Source organism: Hoplias malabaricus, chromosome 1 (assembly GCF_029633855.1).
Source record: "Hoplias malabaricus isolate fHopMal1 chromosome 1, fHopMal1.hap1, whole genome shotgun sequence".
Classification (NCBI taxonomy): Eukaryota; Metazoa; Chordata; class Actinopteri; order Characiformes; family Erythrinidae; genus Hoplias; species Hoplias malabaricus.
The window spans coordinates 26,195,646-26,221,345 of record NC_089800.1 but is presented as its reverse complement, the minus strand read 5'-3'; the positions used below and the strand labels follow the sequence as shown (position 1 = coordinate 26,221,345).

The 25,700-nt window shown below is 39.9% G+C and overlaps 1 protein-coding gene across 3 annotated transcripts in view; it reads right to left on the bottom strand.

Annotated features, from left to right (window-relative positions):
• stard13b (StAR related lipid transfer domain containing 13b) overlaps window positions 1-23,887 on the bottom strand; it is a 56,230-nt gene extending 32,343 nt beyond the window's left edge. Inside the window, exon 1 of one of the 3 annotated variants that reach the window (XM_066660757.1) lies at window positions 23,764-23,887. In XM_066660757.1, the coding sequence (XP_066516854.1) occupies window positions 23,764-23,887 (124 nt within the window). Of the gene's footprint in view, window positions 1-13,100; window positions 13,264-15,023; window positions 15,179-23,763 lie in introns of those variants that run through there. The other 2 variants (XM_066660767.1, XM_066660747.1) reach the window with 2 other exon arrangements.
• Between the last annotated feature and the right edge of the window lie 1,813 nt (window positions 23,888-25,700).

The following is a 25,700-nucleotide window of genomic DNA, read 5'->3' as shown; positions in this document are numbered from 1 at the left end:
ACAGTTCTTGCCCCAGTCCCCACTTCAAGGGCAGTATCTTCCTCAAACCCTGCTCTTAATTAAATGTTTCCAATTGTCTTGGAATATCTTGAATTACACTGTGTTTTTCCTTCCTAGGAATCAGCACATGTTGTTTAGTATTGTACTTATGACATGTTTCTCTAGATATCAGCACTGACTCCAGAATTGAGATATCTTAGCTCATATTACTTACACGCTACCTTTGTAAATGGCAAATCAATTTTTTTGTGAGTCACTCTTGATAAGAGCTTTGGCTAAATGCCTCATATGTATTGTAAAATTTTCTGTACATCATTTCTCCAACAAAATCACATTCCCAATGAAATGACACAGAATGGCTTGCTGATTTTACCATTCCAGAATAAAACACGCCAGATCCACCACAGCTTTTATAACTGGATGATGAAAGGCATTTCCAAGGGGCTCTATTACTTATTTGGATAATTTTATTTTTCAGAAAACAAACAGTCCCACTTTACCTTCAAAGGCACATGGCAAGAGCTTATTGATTTGAGAGGCAAAAATAATCAGTAGTTGACCGCTGATAATGCACTGTGGGTTAGAAGTCCCACTGTGTGTTTTTCTCCCAAAAAAACCCTGAGGTGAATGTAAACAAGGCTGTTGCAGCTGTGGCAACACACACAAACACCTCTGAAGGTTGCCCAAAAATCTGCAGCTTTCATCTCTGTGGCAAACTCACCCCGTAACCTCTGTCTTTGAGACGGTCCAGTGCCAGCCTTTATCTACACCATCTAACCTCTTCTAGATCTCTTTAAAATGATACATATATCAATGAAAGCCACATTTACACCATTATACCTTCATATAGTCACATAAACATCCAAAAATGGACACGATGGTACAACTATATTTAGGTATTATGATGGCTGATACTAGTGTTTAGTTATGTGATATATCTATATCGCATCTCATACAGTGCCAGGAACCTCATCAGCAAGTCTGTGTGAGCTTATTTAACAAATCTGTATGACATTTTGGTTGTTAGCTGAATTAGCTTCAATTATCCAGCTACATAAACTCCAGAGTACAAAAGTAAGGACACAAACGTTGCATGCCAAATATTTTGATTGATGAATACAGCCAAAGTCCTTATAGGGAAGTCTGACCACTCAGTGGCCTGAGAGATTTTGGACCCCAAAGCTATTGTTTCAAATCACACAGAGTCAGAACATTTATCCCTTTAAATGGAGAAAGACCTATAAACTAAATATAACAGTAATGTTTCGAAAACATACTCGAAATAACTGCTAAGAACCTGCATGAATAATTTGTAATGTTTGGCAAAAATAATAATAAATAAAAGAGGGCTTTTCCCACTTGAGGCTTTACAGATGTAGTTTCTTGAAGGCCAGAACTTTCTTTGTAATCAGATGCCATTATGAACGTTTCCCATTCATTTTGGAATCTTACATCAAGATTTATGCATTTCTTTTAAACAGAAATAAAGGGAGAGTTCAGCCAAATATATCAACATGACAAATGCTGAATAAAATTTCCAATTAGCACAGCAACATCATATAGCATAATGCTAATCAGTGGCTATGAACTTACATTCTTACAAACATTCGCATTTTCTTATACAACTGAGGATACATAGCAGAGCAAAATGTTAAATCTGAACCACATCTACCCGGAGATTTCTGGACGATCTGTGAACAGTCCTGAAACGGTCTCACAAACACAGCAGACTATATGAATTTCCTGGAACATTCCTCTGGAGGATTCTGCTCACCACATGGTGGAAGAGTCTAGACCAGTAAATAATATCAAAGGGCATTTGACAGAAGACGTGATTTGTGTAATAAATGTGGGCCAGAGGTCTCATTGAAAGCAGAGCGAAACATGCGATTTCACAGTGTGTTGAGCTGGAAATAGCTGGTCATAAGAGATTTACACAAAATTGGTCCTAGAATCTAAATCTGATGCAGTTGATCTGGTCGTTGTAACTAGAACCACACTGCCTTTCTACGACTGGTCAAGCCTTCAGACTCCAGAGTTTACATAAACATTCATTCTTAACTGACTTAGACCCACCCCACCGCGCCACCACAACCTCAAGACCCACAAATCCCCAGAGAGAGACCTAAATGAGAACTGGGGTTCAGCTAATAAAGACGGGCTCTTAGAATTCTTTAGAACAATAAATGTAACACTTCATTAACAGGCTCTGGGTCAGGACTCGGTGGGGGGTGGAGGTTTGTGGGGGTACAGAATGCAGAAAAATATTTGTCTGATTTTTTCATCACATTTCTAAGTAGTCATCGATGTTGTGTGAATCTTTTTACAAAGCATGAAAAAGGAAGCCATACTGTGAAACCAATACTGACCCTGAAGCCCAGATTCATAAATATTATATCAGAGAAAATGAATCAAATTCATGATGTTGATTATTCAAAATGTGAACTATCAAAACTTCAAGACATGTCGTTCAATTCTAATCTGCATCTAATCTGTATCTAAGTAGTCAGTCCTTCAGCAGGTGGGAATCACTTCCAGTCACTACAGATCTACTCCTAAATTGCCTGAGGTTCTTTCTTTAAGCATGTTATTAATGTAAGTGCTTTTTGAATTTATTCATATTCTGTTGAAGCTTTTGATACATGTTCACTTTTGTAGTGTAAAAGTAGACATGAAATTTTAATATCACTTCTATAATGGCTAAAATGATCATGGTTATCATCACTGTATTTTTAAAATGTGCTGAAAAAGGTTAAAAAGATTTAATACACAAACTGAAATCTTTTCAGCCAGGTTTTATATTGAACACAAATAAAAGTAGCAGCACTATATTCTCATTTATATAACGATTAATTAAAAATAATTCTGCTATCTTTATTTCAGTTTAATTTTAGTAACACTGTAAAAGTCATGAAGGACTGGCGCCCCCTCCAGGGTGTTTTTCCTGCCTTGCGTCCAGTGAATACGGGAAGGCTCCGGACCCACCGCGACTCAGAACTGGATACAGACAATAAATGAATGTAAAAGCCATGTGAGATTGAGACAGTAATTTGTAGTATTTTGGTGAGTTTGTGATAGAATGTGTCCTTTCTTTAAATGTGATGTCTTTGTCAATGTTAAAATGAATTAACTTAATTAATAACCCACCACCTTTCTACAGAAACTCATGTGTTTATGAGAGAATTAGCATCTGTTAGTCCATTAGCTTACTCCTCAGTCTTCAGGAGCGCCAGTGTGGTGTTCAGTCTCAGCTAGTACTGAGGGCTTGGGAGGTGAGATTGGGCACCACAATGCTGCTTCGTCACTGTGCCATGATTCTCATGACACAGGGAAATTCTAACATGGATTACTGTGAAACCTCCAACCGGATTATGTCTCTTTCTTCTTCTTCTTCTTCTTCTTCTTCTTCTTCAGGCTGCTCCCTCCCATCAGGGGTCACCACAGCGGATCAACTGCGATCCACACCATCGATCTTGCACACACACTACAGTGTTTTGACAGCCATTTCATAGACCCCAGAGCCGGCACTCACTCCTTTGTCCCCGGGAGACGACGTCAAGCAGGATTTGAGAAGATCTCCCTCTTTAACTCATCAAAGCTCAACACTATGAGCTCAGTCATGAGTTCTGTCCCCAAATCCCCAGTGCCTTTGTCCAGAGATTATTATTAGACATCTTGAAAAGTCAGTGTGAAGACACTCGATTATGATTTAGCTAAAGGAATAAATGAGAGTGGAGTAAGAACACAAAGGGTGAGATAATGAGAAACATTCTGTGTTAGCTTCTGACTCAAATCCAATTTGTGAAAAAGAATTACTGCATTTCTGGAAATGATCCACTGAAGCAGCGTTCTGGGCGAAAACCTTTCAGCCGTTTTGAAGTAATCTTTGCGAGACTTGTAATCTCCAAACCTGAAGCCAGGCCTTATGCAAGTTTTACAAGCTCTAGTCACTGACCCCCATTCATGAATATATCGAGTGGTCTGGAACATACAACACAGTTTTAATAACAAAAATATTTATGATGATAGAACCCTATCCAATCCAAATCTTAAATATTAAAAAAAAACATAAAAAGAAACATGGGCTTTGATTGTGTCTAAATACCAAGGAAAACAGTCCTTTCACTTTCATTCATTCATTGTCTGTAACCCTTATCCAGTTCAGGGTCACGGTGGGTCCGGAGCCTACCCAGAATCACTGGGCACAATGTGTGGACACACCCGGGAGGGGGCGCCAGTCCTTCGCAGGGTGACACATACTCACACATTCACTCACATGCTCACAGCTATGGACACTTTTGAGTCACCAATCCACATGTGTTTTGGGGATGTGGGAGGCAATTGGATCTCTTGGAGGAAACCCACCCAGACACAAAGAGAACACACCAAACCCCTCACAGACATCTTTAATTAATCTTTATTAACTGGCCCCTTTTCCAATTTGTGTTCCTGCCTTGTGCGCAGTGATTCCGAGTAGGATCTGGAACCAGCACAACCCTGAGCAGAATAAAGTGGTTACAGAAGATGAACCAATGAATGAATGAAAGAATAAACATATGAATGAATGAACATTTCCTATAGCTTTATTTGTATTCAATTTGAATCTGCTCTTTATATTGACATTGCCCTTTATTCTCTAAATGATAATAAGCAGATTAAATGCAGTGTGGTATTAGACTCACGGTTACAGTTAGTGGTGTAAACCTAGATGTACAGCACTTTTCTGTGCATTTTTGCATGAGTCAGGAAGCGTTATACACCTCCCTCACCCTGTAATAATGTCTCAATGTCATGGAAATCAATCCTAAAGGAAACAGCACAACTGAACACTCTTTCATAAGACCGCTGTGTCATAACCACTGCTTGTGTGTCCTGTAATTCCTTCTGCTCTATGATAAAGACAGCACACACTTTCAAACACACACACACACACACACACACTGCAATCTGATTTTCCACACAGTCCTAATGCCTGTAATATGGTTCTGTATTTGCTGGGAAAAGCACACGTGCCCAAAATGTTTATACTGTGTAATAACAACATGTAATACAGTGGTATATTTATATACATTTATCATGTTTATGAACATGAAAATATAAATATTGCAATAGAAACTAAAGATCTGCTAAGCCAGTTACCTTAATTCCTTTATTCTGCAGTATAGAAATTATAAAATATACTGTATTTATGTATACACCCAAAAAAAATTATACTCAAGATGCTTTGTTTGCTCACGCTGCTGTAAAGTGTGTACAGACATGTGTTTTGTAACTGAGGCACAGACTCTAAAAACTGAACAGACAGCAGCTGAGCCTCTGGGGTTTATCCCAATGCACCAGGCATGTCATTCTCTCCATTTAGAAACAATGCATTTAATATTTCAGCCGGCAGGGGGCAATCATCACCCAGTATCCCAATAGAACTCATGCACAGTAGAAGCTGCATTAGGAACCAAATACAAAATAGGGAGAATTGGAGAAAATGGGAATATTTAGTTACATTTGTCTTGACAAAGCTTCAGTAATCAAAAACCAATCATTCAGTGGATGTGGTTATAACTCTAAATGTATATATTTAATAACATATAATGAACTGTATCTAATAAAGCCACACCAACTAATCAGCCAATGTGTAGTACCCCAGTAAAGCTAGTTACATCTGTTAAATCTGTCTTTACTTTCATTCAATTTAAGGAACATTTTCTGCGGTTATTCACGTCACAGGAAGCCTTATGACTGCCCCCTCACGCCCTTGGCTCTGTTAATGGCTGACTTTGTGCTCAGCCGTTACAGTATTGCCCATGAACACATTACTGAAGCCTGTCAATGATTAACCACCTGCAGAAAGAACACTGGTGAATCTCACAGTTCTAGTAAAGACTAAACTAGGACAGAGTGCTACACGATCAGCCAGTTTCCTGAACTACAATTAAGCCTAAACTAAATGGTGAGTCACCACTGGAAATCTCCAGGGTTAGGGTTAATCTGTGTCTATCACCTGCCCACTATGAGTCAGGTGTAGAATACCTCATTAAGATATATATTACACATCACATATTGTACAGATTGCCAACGCAATGGGCTGAAATAGAAATACTAAGAAATATAATTGCTGTCATATTTGTTCAAATGGCAAAACACAAAGTTCTAACATGCACTAAAAGAGGAGTTAGTTTTGTCAAATATTCTTAGATCAGCCAATGTTGTTGTTTCTAAATGCTTCAGTGATAGGGAAAAATGAAAGCCCTTTTCCACAAGTTGTGGTCTTAATGAAACATCTGTGAAATGCTTTTGTCAAAATTCCACAAGAGTCATACAACATAGCACCATTCTCTCAACAGCCTTGTTCAGAACAACTGGGTTCAGCACTTGTTCCTTTAACAGAGAATGAGCCACAGCACTGTTCACAATAAGAGACCGGGAGTAATGAGCTCTGTTTTTTAGCCATTTTCTCTCTGTTCTCTTTCTGTCTTTTATCCATTCTTGTTTTCTAACAGTTTAATCACAAATCTTATTTATCCAAGTTTGCTCAGTCGAGTGCTATGATTGAACAAACCCAGATGAGGAGGCAGAACAGCTCTAAAGTCTGTGAACTTGACGTCAGAAGCAGCACAAAATCCAAACGACTGATTGGGTTGCTTTATTTCAAAGTTGTTTTAGTGGTGGGCTCCAGATCTGAAAATGATTGTGCTATTGCACTGGAAAAAAAAAGTTGATTCAGTTCATGGTATGTCCCATTTAAAAAGGTAAATTAGACCTGAATTCATTGTGATATAAATAATAATAATAATAATAATAATAATAATAATAATCATCATCATCATCATGCCAGCCTTCACACTTCTCTAAATAGAAAAGGAAGAAAAAAGACAGTGAGCTTTATAAAAATAGTTTCTCATAGACGAAAGCCTTGCGGGTCTTAAGTCACACTGATTAATCATTGATTTTTCCATACCATACATACAAAACAAAATCTGCTTCAACAGAGCCAGCAGACAAGGTTCTTTCCCTAAAAACTGATTCGTTGTGACTCTAAAAAAAAACCCAGATCTTATACGTAGTGTGACTAAAGCAGTGTTTATGGAGTGGAATCTCCACTCAGACTAGTACCTAGGGGAGTGTGTGTGTGTCTTTTAACAGCTCTCTGAGTCATGTTTCCAGCTGAGTAATAGTCTGTACTTTGCTCTAGCTGGTGCTGAACGCTAAGCTGAACATGAATTTCTTCTCTAGACTTTGCAAATTACAACAATCCCATGCTGTTACCAGCAAAATTCAAACTTAACTCTATCATTAAGCAAACATACAGTGTAGTCTTAGCATTATCTTCTCAAATCCATGATGTAATTCATCCTTCTCTGTGCAAAGCATCACAAATACTTTAGCTAAGATGGGACTGTGTAGAAATAGCTCACATTCTCAAGAGCCCCTTCACATTAAAACTCTCTCAATAGCTCTTACTCATATATGCAAACCTGTACCCATCACAAATAAGCCTCCAGCACCGCTCTGAATGGGACATCCATTGAGCTGAAGCAGGGAGGAAGAACTAGAGTGCTCGTCCTCCTTCAGCCTCAAGTGGCTAAACACTCTTCCCTACTCCAGTTGTTCAAAACAAAAAAGAAAAGGCTTTGCCCTCATACTTCTCACAAACCTTCCATTAAGTTCTAGTGACTGGATTCTTAAGCCGTTCAGACCAAGAGCCTCCTCTCAAAAGCATAAGATGAAGATACACTAGGACGACACGACATAGAAGAACTTTCAGTGATCAGCATTCAGTGAAGAGGCCATGAAAGATTTCAGGAAAACATGGTATGCAGCCTAGAGAAAGCTAATGGCAATTTTCCACTGCATGGAACCTACACGACTCGACTGGACTCCACTTGGCTGATGGAAAAAAACGAGTTGAGCCGTGCCAAGTCGAGTCAAGTCGATCCCATGCAGTGGAAAAGCACCATAAGTATATCTAACCTACAGTATATTAAGATTTGTGTGTTGAGTGTGTTCACCTTCAAAATTGGCACAATTAAAATCAAATAAACCAACTACAGCTAACTGCTTCATTGTTGTGAATATTTCACTTGGTAAATGTTAGTGAGAGTGTGAGTAAGGGTAGTACATACTTGGCCCATGAGGTGCTTCACATCTAAAAAGATTTTGTGAGAGAAAAAAGCTGAATGACACCATTAACTGGGACCATTTAAAATGCTACGGAGATGCTATCAGTAATAACTTCCACAACTGAGGGGGCCTGTACTAATAGATAGTAGATAGTAGAAGATAGTGGCATGTACTTTCTGGCTCAAACATCGCACTTGAACATACAGAGATTATTTGATATTCTATTGCGTGTGACGTTGGACACACAATCAGATTTTATCATTTCTGTTATGATTATCTCTCTCCACATCCACTCTGTGCAACAGGTTTAATCTGACTGATGGGAAACAAAAACTTGCAAGCAGTTGCATGCTCTGTGTGTTATCAAAGATACAGTTGAAGTTTGAACAATCACTTGTTGAGTAGTTTTCTAAAAAAAAAAAAAATAAGCAGATCATAAATGAAATATTCTGATAATTCTTCTTATCTACATCATATAGATCCCTATGTATATTAGTCAGACAACAAGATGGTTCTTTGGACATTATAAGTGAAAGAATTGACAGTAAACAGAAAGCTGTCTTGGGAAACAACTCGCTAATAACCTAATGACCTCTTACATGCAGATCTAATCTGTCAGGATTTGCAGCCAGGACTGAACAGGCATGGAAAGATTTCCAGTGTGGTGTTAGCCAGAAGAGCCATACGTTGATAAAGGTTATGTTTAAGGGGTGAGAGAACTTTCTTCTGATTCTAAGGTTGTCACAATACTAGGATTTGGTGTGTGATACTGATACCAAGTGCAGTACCAAAATATTCACTACCAATCCGATACTTATTTAGCATTTAATTTATTCATTCATTGGCTGTAACTGCTTGTCCAGTTCAGGGTCGGGATGGGTCCGGAGCCTACCCAGAATCACAAGGTGCAAAGCAGTGAATGGGGATGAAGTGGTTCTTCAGAATCTGCTATAGATGGTTCTATAGCGCGCCTTTTAGAGTTTGTCAAAGAAAGATACTATATAGAACCATCTATAACACATTTAATCATGCAAAAGATTCTTCGAGTGTTCATGGTTCTATATAGAACAAAGAACCCTTGAAGAACCATAATTTTTAAGCATGTATCTAACAGTGGACAATGATATTTTTCTCCTCATTATGCAACACTGTGGGACTGTTTACTCCACTGATGCAAAGAGGTGATAGGCTTCAGTGCTTGTTGTGAGTGTTGTGAGACTCTGTCCATTGCAAGGAGAGAAGCTGTGTATGAGATTAATATATCCATTTTTCCCATCTATTTACATTAGTGCTGCACCCTGAAACCAGAAAATCTGTTCCACGCACACACACACACACACACACACACACAAAGCCTGAATACAACACTTGAATAGGGAGAATTATTACTGAGAAAAGGACAAAAACCAAAGGTGGTTGGTTTTCAAATGTCAAATATACTGTGCATTACTGTGCAGCGATCAGTGCTTCAGTAAAGTCAGCCATAATATATACTATACGATAAATGTGTTACCCATTGAGATATAGCATTTGCTGGAAAGGCTAAAAATCATGACAATAACGACAGCTCTTACATACGCAGCTCTGTGGAACAGTAAAACGTTAACGTCTGAAAAGTGTGAGCCATAAACAAAGAAAACGATCAGGAATTCAGGAGAGGGTTACAAAAATTCGGCAGGAAATTTCCTGTGCATGAAGTCATGAATAGCTCATTGACCATGCACTGAGTAGGCAGTGTTTGACTGTGTGTGTATCACTTGTTTGTCTGTCTTTGTAAGCACTAATGCATACGCTTTTATAGGCCGCATTGACACATTGTGTGTGTGTATGTACACTGTATACATGATTAGCAGTAACAGATGTGTAGATCCTGCTGGATCTTGGGTCTGGTAACCAGATGGCTACATGCTGAAATACTGAAGGAAAGAGATTCCGAAGCAGCGAAGCAATGCAGCAGCTAACAACGGTCTACTTTAAATAATACGAAGAGAAGAAGAATTCCTACAAAATCCACCACAAATCCCTACATGGACTAAACATTCTGTCGACGCTTACGCAGTAGAAAAGGCCAGCTGAAGGGACCTGTTTAATCGAACTTCATAGGAGGGGAATAAGGGAAACTCTTACTGAATCAACACTGTCCAGCTATAAAAGTGACTGTTAACTGATTATATAGACTGTTAGCAGTTAGCATGAGCGTGCTACCACCAATAATAAAAGAATGTCTTGAGTGGTTTAATGTGAAATCCTCCATTCATGGAGAAAATTACAAAGGAGTGTTGACAATGGTAGCGATAGGAACCAGAAGTCTGATGTATTCAAAGAGGACATCTTTTCCACAAGTAAACACAGTTCATGGGTCTTAATAAAAGGTCTGACATGCTTTGGTCAAACACTCACAAAGATCAAACCACACAGCATACTACTTTTCTAAACATCTGTGTTAATGTACATTCATTTTAAAACATATTTTCTCTTCTGTTATAAAGATTTTTAGAGATAATTTTTGATATGATCAATATACTTATATAACGCAGTATTATTATAAAATTATGAAAATAATATTTTCAATGTATATTCTGGCATTCTCTCTCTCTCTCTCTCTCTCTCTTTCTTTCTCTCTCTCTCTCTCTCTCTCTCTCTCTCTCTCTCTCTCTCTCTCTCACACTCTCTCTACAGAGCTGATCAGATGGAATGCAGAAACGTGTCAGGAGGGTCAAACCACTGACCTTTTACTTTCTCCTGCCCTCCAGGGCAAGCTTTAACCCTCACGCCCACCTCTTCATAGGCCGAGGAAGAAGGTGTAAGTACTGCACATAACTATGACATTTTAATATCATTATTACTATTGGATACTAGATCTACACTAGTGCATTTGCAAAACTGATACCTATCAGAGTTTAAATATATCAGTATGTTTCAGTATCATTTCTGGACAAAAAACTGTATATATCCGAAATCATAACCCTCTAGGAGAAGATAGAAATGTCTTTAACGTGTAATAAATGTAATAAATATTGCATTTCAATTGATTTTGGGCTATATCAACAGAGTATAATATTTGAACTGTGCTGTTCATACACTTCCATGTGAATATCTGGTGCACACAACTAACCTAGCAACAAAGACCTGAAAAGTCCATTTAAATCATTAGCAGAGAGTATTAACAGAGCTGAAACTGACAACTGAACAAACACATATGCGTCATGGTGACGGGTGAAAAGAATGTCTGGCTTTGTAATACTTCAAAACATCAGACCAAATAAACAGCATGCGGCACCACTCACTGTACAATAAAGAGCTGTCTGTCTGTGGAAACCGCTGTAATCTTACACCTGAGGAAGTGTGTGGGTCTCCATTACAGAGTCATTTTCTTCGACATAGCTCTGCAACAGCAGACAGTGGACACTTCTTCTGCATGACTGGCCTACATACCTCGTGCTGATGACAACCCCAGACAGCTTTGATCCCCCTGCCTCAAACTCCTCACTACAAGACCCCACACGTCCCTGTGTGTCCCATCGCAGATCATCTAGATCCCCAGGACGCACAACACATGCCTCTGCCAGGCCTTGGGATTCCTCTGTAAGTCTCCAGTCAAAGTATAACCCACAGTATGACTGATAACGCACGTACGCCAACAGACGCTCAGAGCCACGTTCTAGCTCACCTCCACCGAAAACTTCAGAAGGTCACGTTTTACGCCATTTTAGAATGTTACTGTTGCAGAATAGTGTTTGCCAATAAAACCCCTTAAACCCTAAGGAGCATTATATAGGACCAGGATTTAGAACACCACCCACACACACACTTTCAGAATAAAATCTCAGCTTTTCATGGGATTGTTTATAAAAAGTAATGAATAATAAGTCCCATTTTATTCAAATTTAATCTTTATCACTATATTTTAGGTTAAATAGGTTAAATACCATACCAAGTCATATACATATGCAGTGGACTGGAGGGAAACCTTTATCTCTCAGTGCTTGTAAAATATGGGTGTTTTCTGAACTTGCTGAGGGCTTGAGGGGCCACACCTGCGAATGTGTGTTCCTATGTGTGTTAGTGTATGAGGGAAGTGGGCTGTGATGGTCCTAACCCCTCTTGTGATGTATGCTTCTCCCCCCAGGTGAGCGTCTATGCTGATTTGGACAAAAGCAGGAGGGTGGGCCGGCTGCTGTGAGAGGTCAGAGCATGTTTGCTTAAAGGCTTGGCACTATTGTCCTTCACTGAAAGCAGCCGCCCGAGGTGACAACATTCTTAGAAACCTACAAGCATGACTCACTCCACCACTTCACAGCTTGACCACAACTCATTGTCTGACCTCACAACTCTGACAGTTTCCTGTCAAATAGGTCACATTTAGCTTGTGTGGCAGTTATCAGTGAACGTCACTAAAAAAAAGTAAAAAAGGGCCGATAACAGCTATTTGGACTGAGACTCAGACTCAAAAAAAGATTCAATGGCATTAATGTTTTTAAACGTTTCCACATCTGTTTTTTGAAAGATATTGGTATAAATTCGTTTTAAAAATTTAGAAATTGGGGCTAAAATTATCAGAATTATGCAAATGCAGTATAATTCATAAAATGAAATAAATGCCTATATATTTTTTTATTTTATTAAATGGATTAGCCAAATATTGACAGCTTTTTATACGACAACAAGATTAAAACTTATTACAGTAAACATTACTGTTGAAGCCCCTAACAGTTCATGGCCTACAGAAACACAGTGTGTTTTTTCAACTGCATTGGGAGACTCCTGTTTCTAATGAGCAAAAGCTGAATTATTTCACACCAAAATGCAGTGGATGGAAAGTAAACAAACAAAAGGCATATTCACAGTCGAAATCTTGTGACGCAACCGCACAAAACCAAAGTCAGACCAAAGTTTAACACCAAGCCTACATTCTCTGAGCCAGACGTATAAGCTCTTGAGGAACACTCGGTATCTACTGGTATACCTCCACCTGGCCATACCTGCAGCTATCCTCTTCAGCAGCTGCTGGCGGGCAATTATTCTGCCAAGTCTGTAGCCCGAGCGTCTTCGGTGATGGTCCATCCTCAGGTAGATGTCCTGCGTTTCTGGGGTCATACTGCCCAAACACTCACTGCTCTCAGACTCGGGCAGCTCCCTGAACATGGCTACAGGCCCTCCACCACCCCCTCTGAATTTTCCCCCCAAAAATAAATAAATAAAAACAACACACAGTCACGCAAGAGGAGTGTGTCCACCAACAGTCCCACACGTGTGAGATATGAGACCTAAGAGCTGTACGGAATCTGGGAGGAGTGCCAGGGCCAGGTCTCCTCCCCCTTAAGGGTCACAAGACCAGCTAAGGGCCTATGAGAGGCATAGGAACAGGGGCCGGCCCTGGAGCCCAAGCTGAATCCAAGGTCTGTGCTAGCACGGCTAGGCGCGGGAGGGAAATATAAATACCAGAGGAATGCTTGTGAACTGACAAGAGCAGAGAAAAAGGGAGTGGAGCAGAGGGGGGCCGTGGGAGGGCAAAGAAAAACAGCATGGGCCTGAGACCCGCCCAAAAAAAAAAAAAAAAAAGGCCCAAAAAGAACAAGCCCACTGCTGTGAAGCACCACACAGGTGCCAAGTTTACTCAGGAGGAGGCTGTTAGCTGAGGAAATAAGAGAATAAGAGAAAGAGAGTTAAAGAAGCTAACAGCAGAACTATTTTAACACACCGTTATAAAGCTGCAAGTCAAGTCTAATGAAAACCTTCACTGCCAAATACAATGGGGTGTTGTGTCACGATATACACCTTTTCCTTGTGAAAAAAAAAAACTGTAAAACAGCGAAAAAGTTAAGTGATTAAGAAAGACACAAAGTTGATGCTCCCACACCCACCAGCAGAGTATTTCAACTTGTGAAATAGCAAATACACATTTTCTCACATCAATATTAGCCGTACAGGAAACCACAATGAATTTCGGTCTAACACACAGGCTATTGTTAATGCACCAGTGCCCACAGTGACCTCTATTTGTACAAATGTAACAAATCAACACACCGTCTAAAACAAAAAATCCTTCAGCAAATATGGTCCATTTAAATAGCTGTACACCTCAGCCCAGGCTTTCAGCCAAAACCTGTTTTAAATCCACATTTGGCTAACATTGCAAACGCATTCCTCACACACACGGCACGTCCAAACTTTTGCAGAAACACCTAATAATTAGAATCCCATTATTTACGTGCATCCATTGTTCACACAGATGTCCAGTTGTACACACACATTTTGTATCTCTATAGAAATGCATGAAATGAAATTGGATGTTTTGGAGCAGCCATTCCCAAGCCTAATGTCACCACACCACATTGCCAAGCAGTCGCTACAGGGATATAAAACCCCCAGCACTGTGGAGCAGTGGAATCTTCTGGAATGATGGAAAATCTCCTAGCACCTCTGGGATGAGCTGAAGTGTTGTTTCTGATCCAGAATTGGTCATTTGAGACAGTAGAGGCTGTCACTGTAGTAAAGCAAAAGGTAACTCCATATTAATAAGCTCCCTTTTCGGTTCATACATATTCATGTGGATAGCATAAACAGTCTAAAATGGGAATTGCAACACGTGCTGCTTGGTAAAGTGGGGCTTTGGTGCTTTTAAATAGCTCGTATCTTTATAAATAAATGGGTCCATGGTTGCTTAAGACTCACTCAAACACAAGCGAGGTATGCACAGTTTAAAATAAATGTGTATGTAAGAGGGAGAGGGAGAGCGAGAGAGAGGGCGGACTACACAGAAACGATAGTTATTTGTATAGTGTACGAATGGGCACCGTACCAAGTCAAACACACTCTGTGCCCTTGGTCCATGACTGGCACACACTGCCCATGGTGAAACACACAAAGCTGCGATTCAAACAGCCGTGTTTAGTGGCCTTTACCTGAAGCAGCCCATATTCTCTCCTGCCGTTTCCCCCGGCCCCAGCGCCGCAGCTCCGTGTTTGTCTCTCTGACGTGTTTGTGAGACAGAATCACAAATGATTTCATTTATTGACTTAAAGCTCGAGCGCACAAACAAGGTACAGTCTGGGACCCCGCCGTTGAGCGAGACACATTCTCTCTAATGACTTCAGGTGTGACTTCCTGTGTTTTCAGTGACGTTTGTGGTAGACTCACTATATTTGCATTCACACTACTGCACTTGATGGCCCATTTAGAGCCCACCTCCACTAATCTCAGGTCAGTTGTATGTTCGGGGTTGTGGGGGTTGGTGGTACAGTTAATGTTAGGGTTTTTTTGGAAGCCAGTTAACACTAGAGGTGGGCAAAATGGCAAAAGTATAATATCATCACATCATGTCCATTGTTTTTACAACACAGGTTGCATATGTTTAATCACCTTTCTATAAAAGACAGCACTGCCAAATGTTTATTCTACCTTAAATGGTGCGGTGGTTCATTTCCAGTGCCTCATGAATTGTTAAAGCTGCACCATTTAAGGTAGAAAAAAATAAGAAAATGCTTAGGAATCAGAATGTAATGGCTGCCAATTTTAAGGTAGTACAGAAAATGAAAATAAGAAGTTTAGGTACCAGAATGTAACTGCTGCACCATTTAAGGTGGAAGAGAAAATATATGTAAAACACTCACTTCAGCTTGGTTTTGAAATGTGATTTGAAATGTGATTCAAAGATGACCAGTTTTTTATTGTCAGACTTTCAGGTTTTAGCCAAGTTCAGCCAAGTTTGTGCATTACTGTTAAACAGACTGAACTTTGTTCTCTTAAGAGCTGGACGATATGAGAAAACATTTATATCACAGTATATTTCTTAATTTTGATCAATTCAATATAATTCCGATATCGATATAAACAATAAAAAAGCCACAGAAAAACTGCCAAGAACAGAAAGCAACATGACGTCACCATCAGCAACAACTTTTTGGCTTTGTCAATATTAATAGTTTTGAACTAAATTAAAAATTGAACTTATGAACTGATGGCATTGCCCTGTAATTGCCCTGTAATTGTCAGTGACAGATGCTGTAAATTATGTGTACTGATATATTGAAAATGTATATAAAAATCATATAATTGTTATTGAAACATTTTATATATATATATATATTGATTTTGAAGTATTGTCCAGCCCTAGTCCTCTCCTAACATTAACATGAATATTGTGATTTCATTCACAAAAAAAGCCTTGTTGCCCAGCCTCACACAAGCTTAATGCAGTCTGTGGAAAGTTTAAATCCGGCTGGCTAGGGCAGCACCCGCTCCTTTAATATGTAAATATCATTTCATGATTAGATCTCATATGATATTTCCACTGTTTCGTGTTGATAACATTCAGTTACACCCTTGCTCTGACCTTAACACAGACTCTCCATTCATAGCTAAAGAAATGGCTATTGTTGTGTCAGACAAACACAAAATTACCACAGGCCCACAATCATTATTTTCCAAATTTTCATAGTATTTTACAGCAAACGGCATAAGTTCTTCACTGCTGATGCTGAAATTGTGTTTAAATTTAAGGATGGAATGATAAAAACATGATATCACAGTGAACGCAGTAATACACAGTGAAAACATTCACTATGGGTGAAGTACACATTAAACCACACATGAATACTTTTATTCTTTACAACACAAATATTTTTACAATACCGCTACTGTTTAGGACAAATATTATAATTATATCAACTTGTGTGCACTTCTTGCATGTGCTTTTCAATGGGTTCTGTAGACGCATGCCATTAACTTCTAAAGTGACTTTTGTAGTATTTTAAATAGTATAAATATGACTGTGGTGAATCTAAAGATGGTACAATTTGAGTTCAGATATCAGTATCAGGCTAATATCAGGAGATAAATCAGGACCAGGTCCAATCCAGATTTAAATCTAATCTAATCTGATGTGTAATGCAGATGTGTGGTGAGCTGGATGAGGAGATGGAAACAAATGGGGAGGTGAATGTATATTAAGCAAAAAGAAAAACACGGGGATGAGTTGATGCACATTTGAGGAAGTTTGAACCTGCTAAATGTGAGTGAGTGAGTTACAAGACAGTTCAATGAGATGATACACATATAAATACATCAGTGTCAGTCAATGTTCATGTGTAATTATCAGTAATGTGTCACTAATATGTGTGCATATTAATAAAAGTAAAAAAGCTAATTATCTCAAAACTTATGACTACATAACCCAAGACTCATCCCAAAGAAATGTGCAAGAAAACTGCATGAAATATACTACTATGTGTAACTGTATTGTAGTTTTACAAGATAAATGCTACACTGTTTCAATGTCTTACTTTCAAGGCAATGCTACTTCATTAAATAAATAAATAAAAACCTTAATAAAAAACACAGAAAGTGTACAGCAATCCATAGCGCTTCTCGTCAATAAGCCTGACACTCTGACAAATGAATCCATGCAGTGAGTAAGAAGGCGAAGGCTGTGTGAGTAAAAATGGGTCAGAACGGTTCTCTGAGAACACATAATTGAGAGCTTTGCCAGCATTTTCCAAAACGCAGCTGCAAACTTGAGCGCTGCCAGCACACACACTGACCTGAGCCAAGACTTTCATCATCTATTTACAGGAGCTAAAGACAAATAGCTGACAAGCTGCAAGAATTAATGTATGCAAACGTGGAGGAGAGAACAGACGGCCTACGGCCTGCCAAGGAATGCACATTCCACAAGCTCTCTCTATCACTCTCTCCCACAAAAACACACACACACACACACACACACAGCATATCATGCTGTAACTGAAAGCTGTGATGGAATACACTTTGGGAACTATAACAGTGTTAATTATCTATTCAATGCTAAGCATAAAGCATTGTTATTTGCCTTTGTTTGTAGGAAATCACCAGTAAGGTAACTGCAGGTTGTCCCTGATTTACAGTACAATAAATAGAACATTTGTTTACAGGACTGTTGTTACATGAACAAAATGCAGACATGTTCTCACAGTAGCCCAACATTCATCAAACATTGATGGGAAGTGTCAGTCAAATTCCAAAACCCAGCTGCACTTTGAAACACTACAGGTTCCTCACAATGCTTCAGCGGGAGTGTACGCAATACTATGCACTGATGGTGTGTGTGTGTGTGTGTATACGTACGTAGCGGTCTTTTCAGGCCTGTCTCAACTTGCTCAGTCTAAAATGCTATCTAACATGAGCACAGGAATCCAAGCTTAAAGATGCCCAAAGGGCTAGATTCTTTGAAATCTAGAGAATTTTGTGATTCACAGTTGAGTTGTCACAGTTTGTAATTTTATCATGGAACAAATTTGGCTTTGACACCTGAAAGGAAATCTTGCTCCACAGCTTTAAAGAATGATTACAAAGTTATTTTGTGGATATATGCAACTGAGCTAATGCTAGCATGGCAAGGACTTAATTCAGCATGCTAGCATACCATCTGCAGCAACTCGACATTTCATATCTCATAAAGTTCAATGAAAATTTATTCACAATCTTCAGAGCTTTTCCCACCTGGCAACAGTGAGCAGGTTAGCCAGGCAACCAACAAATATTATTTATACGGTGATTAATTTCAGATGGAAGACTGGCCATGCACCGAATGCTCCCCTTAATAACAGTAACATTTAGCCCTAATTGGATTCATTTTCAAATAACTGTCACGTTCCACATCACTGAAAATGTTCACAGACTGAACGTGCACAGATATTCCGTGCCAAATATTTGGTTTCAAATATTCACTCTCATGACTTTTTCAACTGTTGCATCTGTTTTGTTTTTCACTGCTTTCAACAGACAGTAAATTTTGGCTTGAAATTACTTGATGTGTTGCAACTGTTTGACCTTTGCTCAGTTCCAAAACATAGTAACTCTCCCATCCACCAGCAAAAAAGACAAATGAATCTAATTGAAGCTCCAGACAAATTCTGACTAAAGCTGGGCTCTGATGGGTTCAGCCCTTCATCCAAGAAGCTGCTTCTGCTCTTGATTCCAGGGACACACAAGAGGGAGACGAGTTATCAACAGAGCCAGTGGAAAAAATGGATGGGCAAAATATTTATTCTGCGCCTCTTCTGGGAAGCGCCTCTGACCGAGGGCAATGGGCCGATGCCAGAGAAAAGCAGCAGGTGTATTACATTTTGCTGGAGCTCTGAAAAAAGGCAGCCAAGCGAATGTTTTCTCAGACATTGTCAGAAATAATGACTCAGAGTAACATTTATGAGTCCTGAGAAGAGGGCAAAGCTAGGTAAATGTACTAGACATTTACTTTTTACTAGCTCACACTTCATCTGAAACATGTGTAACCAGTCACTGCTTCTTTTTGAACTACAACTAATCCAGTGCCACTGGCGTTCAACACGCTTGGAGGAGAGCACCAAGAAAACCCAGCATGTCCAAGGCCAAATATATTCTCTTTGGGTGCTTTTCCACTGTATGTTGTCTACTTTACTTGATTCTACTCAGTTTACTCTACTCGCTAAGTACATGGTTGGATTTTTACTGTAAAGCTGCCCGTACTTCCCCCAAAACGTAGCCGGTGACGTTGCCGTTCATCTTCTCTAACAAGAGCCATGGGTTTTTGACAATATTAACTATTAACATGCCCACCTTTCACTGTAGTATTTTGTTGGCCACCCATCCAAGGAGCGTCTGAACCTCTTCAAAAGAAAACAATCAGTGCCCTACTCAACTCGCCTGGAACAAACAAAAAATACTCGGTTCCAGGTACTAGGGACTAAATGGAAAAGCAAAAATGCCTAGTAGAGTCAAGTCAAGGAGAGAAGGTACCATGTAGGGAAAAGCATCATTTGACTCCCAAGCCCAAAGGACGACCAACTTAAATTAAAACAGAAAATATGAACAACAATACTCAACAATCTGCCATCACCATGACAGCATTTTAAATAGAGCTTTACATCAGGCCTGAACATGTGAGACATTATAAGCTGGGATATCTTTTCTCCATTCATATTAAGCTGTGGTGATGTGGGCAGCCCTTTACAAGACATTTATGGAACGGAATGTATGAAGCAATCTGACAATGTTCAGCTTCTAAAATCATAATTATTTCAAGCTGGTCTCCACATGACCCCAACTACAATAGCAGAAGATGTACTTGTAGCATGGAAACAGAGTTCATATAAGATACATAACAACAAGATACATAATAACAACGACCAAAACTGTCATGTGTATGCCTTGATTCATCCAAACACATAAAGAATATCTAAAGAACGTTGGTATGATCCATAGTATAAACCAAATTCCATGTAGCTAAAATTCTGTGTCAAGCCTAAGATTCAATATCAGATTAGTCTTTAAACAGGTCACCAGCTAATTCCAAAATCTAGACAGCTGATTGGCTCTATTTTGTTTGTATCACCCTCAAAAGTCTTAGAACACCCTTTAATTTCTTTTATATTTTACACGACCACCTTCCCATTGGAAAAAATGCCCTTGATCCAAACCTTTCAAGTGATTTCACTGTTACAGATAAATTTCCAAAATCTGAATTAAATCAAAGTCGCAGAGGTGTTTTAACTCTCGTATTGACGTTCTGATAAAATCAACCATGTTTAATATTATCTCGCCTTTAGTCTTTGCACTGGCAAATAGTTACGTGGACATTGTAAAATAAACAATAAACATTGCAAAGTACTGTATTTGACATAGGAAAGCAATAATTATACTTAATTATTATTATAATTATCTAAATAAGGCACAATCTACCAATGTGAACATCACACTCTGCACCCCTACCTTGCACAACCAAAGATAACATGGCTCTGCCACATTGACACATGACTAAGGGAGCTCCTGACCAAGCAGCTACAGTATATGAGATTGTGGAATTTGCAGTCACTAAAAAGTGGCGGTGGTGTGGTGGGTGATGTGGTTCGACCTGTCACTCGGCGCAGAGATCAAACCCATACACTGTCAGAAAAAAAGAGGTACTGTACAGGTACATTAATGTCACTAAGGACACCAACAGTGTAAATATACCTTTAATTGTACAGTGGTTTTGTTCCCTATGACTTATAAATCTACAGATTCACATCTCATGAGATCTTTCTGAGAATGATGGTAAAACAATGTAAACAATGTAAGGGCTTGCTATTCAGGTTGATATGCTCTTCCATGCTACTTGTATGTTGGATTTTAATATTGTTATGAATCCTCTGTATATAGCTCTAACATATGATATTACATGCTTTCCGAATGAGTGCACAGTACTAAAACTGAAGCCATGTGCAAATTAACACCATATTGTATTGACTGACATCTAGTGGTGAGAGGAAAAAAAAGTAATGTAGAGGTACATTATTTCTTACTAAAGGTGTACAAAAAGTGTACCTTTAAAGGGACACCCATGGTTTTAAAGTCTGGTTGTGTTCCCTAAAGTTACACTACATTCTCTTCTCCAGAAGGAGAGGGGGATATCTGTAATATTTCATTAGAGAACTGTGTAAAATAAAAGATATCTTTCTTTCTCCCCGTTAGACTGTTCCTTTAAGACAAGACAGAATGTAAGAACACAGAGACTGATATATTACAAAGTACATGACCACCCTTCTACCATTAGATGTTCTCAGTCAGATATTAGTGCATGCTTCCAAACAGTGACCTGAGCAGGTTCTGGACCAAACAAGGGAACAGCCAATAAAAAATAGGTTGCACAAAGCTATGTGCAGTTACTTTTAAGCCCCATAGGGATAATGTTTCAACCCAACTTGGATCTGGGTTAAGCAAACCCAAATCCAAAGGCTGTCTGGACCCACAGGAAAAAGACTCTGCTGTACTACAGTTCTAATTAACTTTCTTCTGAATAACATGCTGAAATTGTGCCTAGAAGCACAACAAAAGGCAAATTTCACAATCCAGCAAACAGGGCAAATTGACTACATTTTACCTCAAAGATGAAAAAATTGTAATTATTATGCGACCACTTTATGATATTTGATATATGGATTTTCCATATTATTTTTTCTACAAGCCACAATATTCATAAAAGGCAAACAAGGGCATTCTGTGTGTTTTAGTACATTTACTGCGCTAAAAATATACTCACTCTGATTTCTTTCCAGTGCAGTAACAGGTACCAAGGGTTTCAATGTTGACAACACCATTCAAACATTATTTTCCATGTTCATACACAAGTATAATGTTCATACTTGTTAATTAGGGATAAGTCTGATAAAGTTAAAAAAATGGAATTTATGCATCGAGAATTAGGGAACATATCCATCTCATGAAATCATTAAACACTTCAGAAGTCTGGTTCACCACCCTTCACCACCACTGTGAACATTGCTAAGAACAGCATTTCATTAAACCACTCTTAATGACATAGTTTAACAACACAAGGACAGAATAATTCCATATTATTTGAAAACAACAGATGTGGAAAGAACAGCACAGCCAGTCCATTAATGGGTTTTAGGAACATCCCAGCATTGTCTCAGTTCCATTTCAGATATCTGCCTTTAACCTCTGACTAAAGAGGCATCTTTGATATTGATCATAACTTTCTGTTTTGATAATCAGCATTTCATTTATTTAAAAAAAAAAAAAAAGACGAGAGAAGAATAAGTGAGGCTACCCTGTGCTGATTAGGGCTGGACGATATATCCAAAAATTTATATCACGATATATTTCTAAATTTCAATCGATATGACATAATTCCAATATCGATATCAACAATATAAAAGCCACAGAAGAACTGCCCAGAACATACAAGAAGCATGACATCACCGTCAAATATAAACCTCTTAGCTTTATCATTACTCATATTTTCAACTAATATGTGGGCAGTGAACTGGGCAGCGCCCTTTAATGACCGTCAGTCAGTGATGGATATTGAAATATTGCAAATGTGTTTAAAAATCATATCATTGTTATCAGAACCTTTCATATTGCGATATATATTGATACTGAATTATTGCCCAGCCCTAGTTTTGGAAGATGCAGGATTCATGAAGGAGTCCCACTGCAGTTCTAGAAGTTACTTGAGGAGCACTCAGACGTGATTCTCCTAATGTTTTAAACCTCATGCCATCTTCTACTTGAGTCATTATGTCAGTAATTTAAGAACCTGGGTTTGAATGCAAAAGCCTACACAATATGTTCAAAAGTTTGTGGACACATCACCAAACATTTCTTCTGTGAGTTTGTGCCACTGGTCATAGCTTCTACTCCTCTCCGGTTCCCAACATTATTAGAACGTCCACCATCACTCCAGAGAACACAGTTCCACTACTTGCTTTTTAACACCTCTAGCTCACGCTTGGCATTGGGTATGTTGACCCAGAGCATGCCATTCAGTCTGCAATGCTTTTCCATAGGAATTATGCAGAACTCAGCATTGAATGCACCTTCTAGTAGCCGAATACACAAATTAGGAGTGTCCACAAATGTTTGGACATGCAGTGGAGAGCGCATCAGCACAGGTCTTGCTCAACGGGAATAAACCAGGTGAGAGACATTGTGTATTCAGTGTGGAAACAAATTATGTAACTTATACTTTCTCAACCTAACGACGTACTGACTCAGGTAGAAGCAACAGTGGGCGCCAACACTGACCTTCGGTACAAGAGTTCACGCTCTTGGAGGACCGAGTAACTCTCAGAACCGCAGTGGAGTCTCTCTGTGGGTCCTGTGGAGCGTAACTCCCGCACTGACCTGTCAGGCGTCTCTCCCGGCCGCTCCGCCGCAGGAGGCTCCAGGCTCGGCTGCCGGAGTGGCGCAGCTGCTCGCTGAGGGAGCGCCGCAGCTTCAAACTCAGAGACTTTCTGTGCGCGCTCATGATAAATCCGCCGCCTTCATGCTGGGCACTGCCGCTATAGCTCCGCGGTTTCCCCGCGCCCCTCATGACTCCAGAGCCGTCTGCAGGCGCTCAGCGGCGCGCTCTAGTCGACCCAGGAGCGGCTCCATAACCGAGTAACCGAGAACTGGAACCTGTGCGAGTCTCTCTCTCTCTCTCTCTCTCTCTCTCTCAGGACGCTTCGAGTAAACTTTCCACTTCAGAGTGAAGTACGCGCGCTCCCTCGCTTGCTCTCTCTCTCTCTCTCTCTCTCTCTCTCTCTCTCTCTCTCTCAGTATCGTTCCCTTATTCTCTCTTTCACCGTTAGTATATATTGTATTCGCTCTCCGTCTGTCTCTCTCTCTCTCTCTCTCTCTCTCTCTCTCTCTCTCTCTCTCTCTCTCTCTCTCTCTGTGTGTGTGTGTGTGTGTGTTTGTGTGTACTACGTGCTGTTAGTGAAGTGGCGCTGTGATCACACTAAAGGTGACATTGAGTGCCACATTTGACATTCTATCTATCTATCTATCTATCTATCTATCTATCTATCTATCTATCTATCTATCTATCTATCTGTTATTACCCTAAACATGTCTAGAACCTGTATCCACTGCTGTGATGACCCTTGGGTTTAGTTTGCATTGATTGGTCGAGATTGTTCAGAAATTAAACACAAGTCATATATTTCTCGGAGTGATTACAAATGACGTAACACAGCAAGCAGAAAGGTGCTGTGTTCTGCGGCTGCAGCTCTGCGCCAAGCGTGCGATGAAGATGGACAGCCGTGTTAATGAATGAACCTGTAGCTCTCCCCGCTGGCCTCCTCAGCAGGGGCTTAGCTCGCATTACTTCATAAGACCGGGCAGATTGCTTTGTGCCGTGGGCTTACTGTCAGTGATCTGAAAAGCTGGACCTTGGTCAGGAACGGCTGGGGTAACAAAAGAAGCAGGTATGAGCGGAAAGAGGAGACAGATGGGGGTATTAATCATGTTAGAGAGAAGGATTGTGCCATACCCTCAGAGGCATTCACGGAAAAAACAGCAGAACGTGCTTCGCAATGCAGTCTGCAATCATCGGGAGAAATCAGGGGAACGTTACGTTTTTCTCTGGCTTGGAAATCGGCAAATGCAGCTGGGTTTGGACGTCAATCACACAACCTTCAGCCCAGAGAGCAGCTAAAGGGCCTCGGTTTTACTCCCTGATAGAGTCGTCTGGTGGACAAAGCTCGTGGGAGAACGCGGAGAGCATCTGCCTCACCTCCGCTCAAGTGTCAGGGGTCAGAGGTGGGGGCCAAACATTTCCCCTCATGTGGGATTTGCTGTGGAATGCCTGAGTAGGAGACAGCGCAGGGTGGGCACTAAAGAAAAGGAAGAGGTCACTTCAATAATACACTCAACTGATCTGATATGACTCAGGTTCAGGGACTGGAGCTTCTCAGCCAGGTGTAACATTAAGGCCACTTTTGTTTCTACACACATTGTCCACTTTATAAGCTCCATTTCTATACAGGCACATTGTAGCTCTATAATAACATGCTGTAGTCTTGCGTGACATACACTGTTAATCCCTTTTCACCCTGTTCTCCAATGGACAGGACCCTCAGAGAACCACAAAAGAGCAGATACACTTTGCATGGATCAGACACGGTGAACAAAAGGGTTTAAACACTGCCCATTCACTGTTCACTCTATTAGACACACAATTCTTGTTGGTCAACCTTGTAGATTTCAAAATCAGAGACTGTAACTCTTCCGTTGCTGCACAGTTTGTTTTGGTCGGCCTCTAGTCCCGCAGCAGTCGTCTCAGACAGTCACCCACA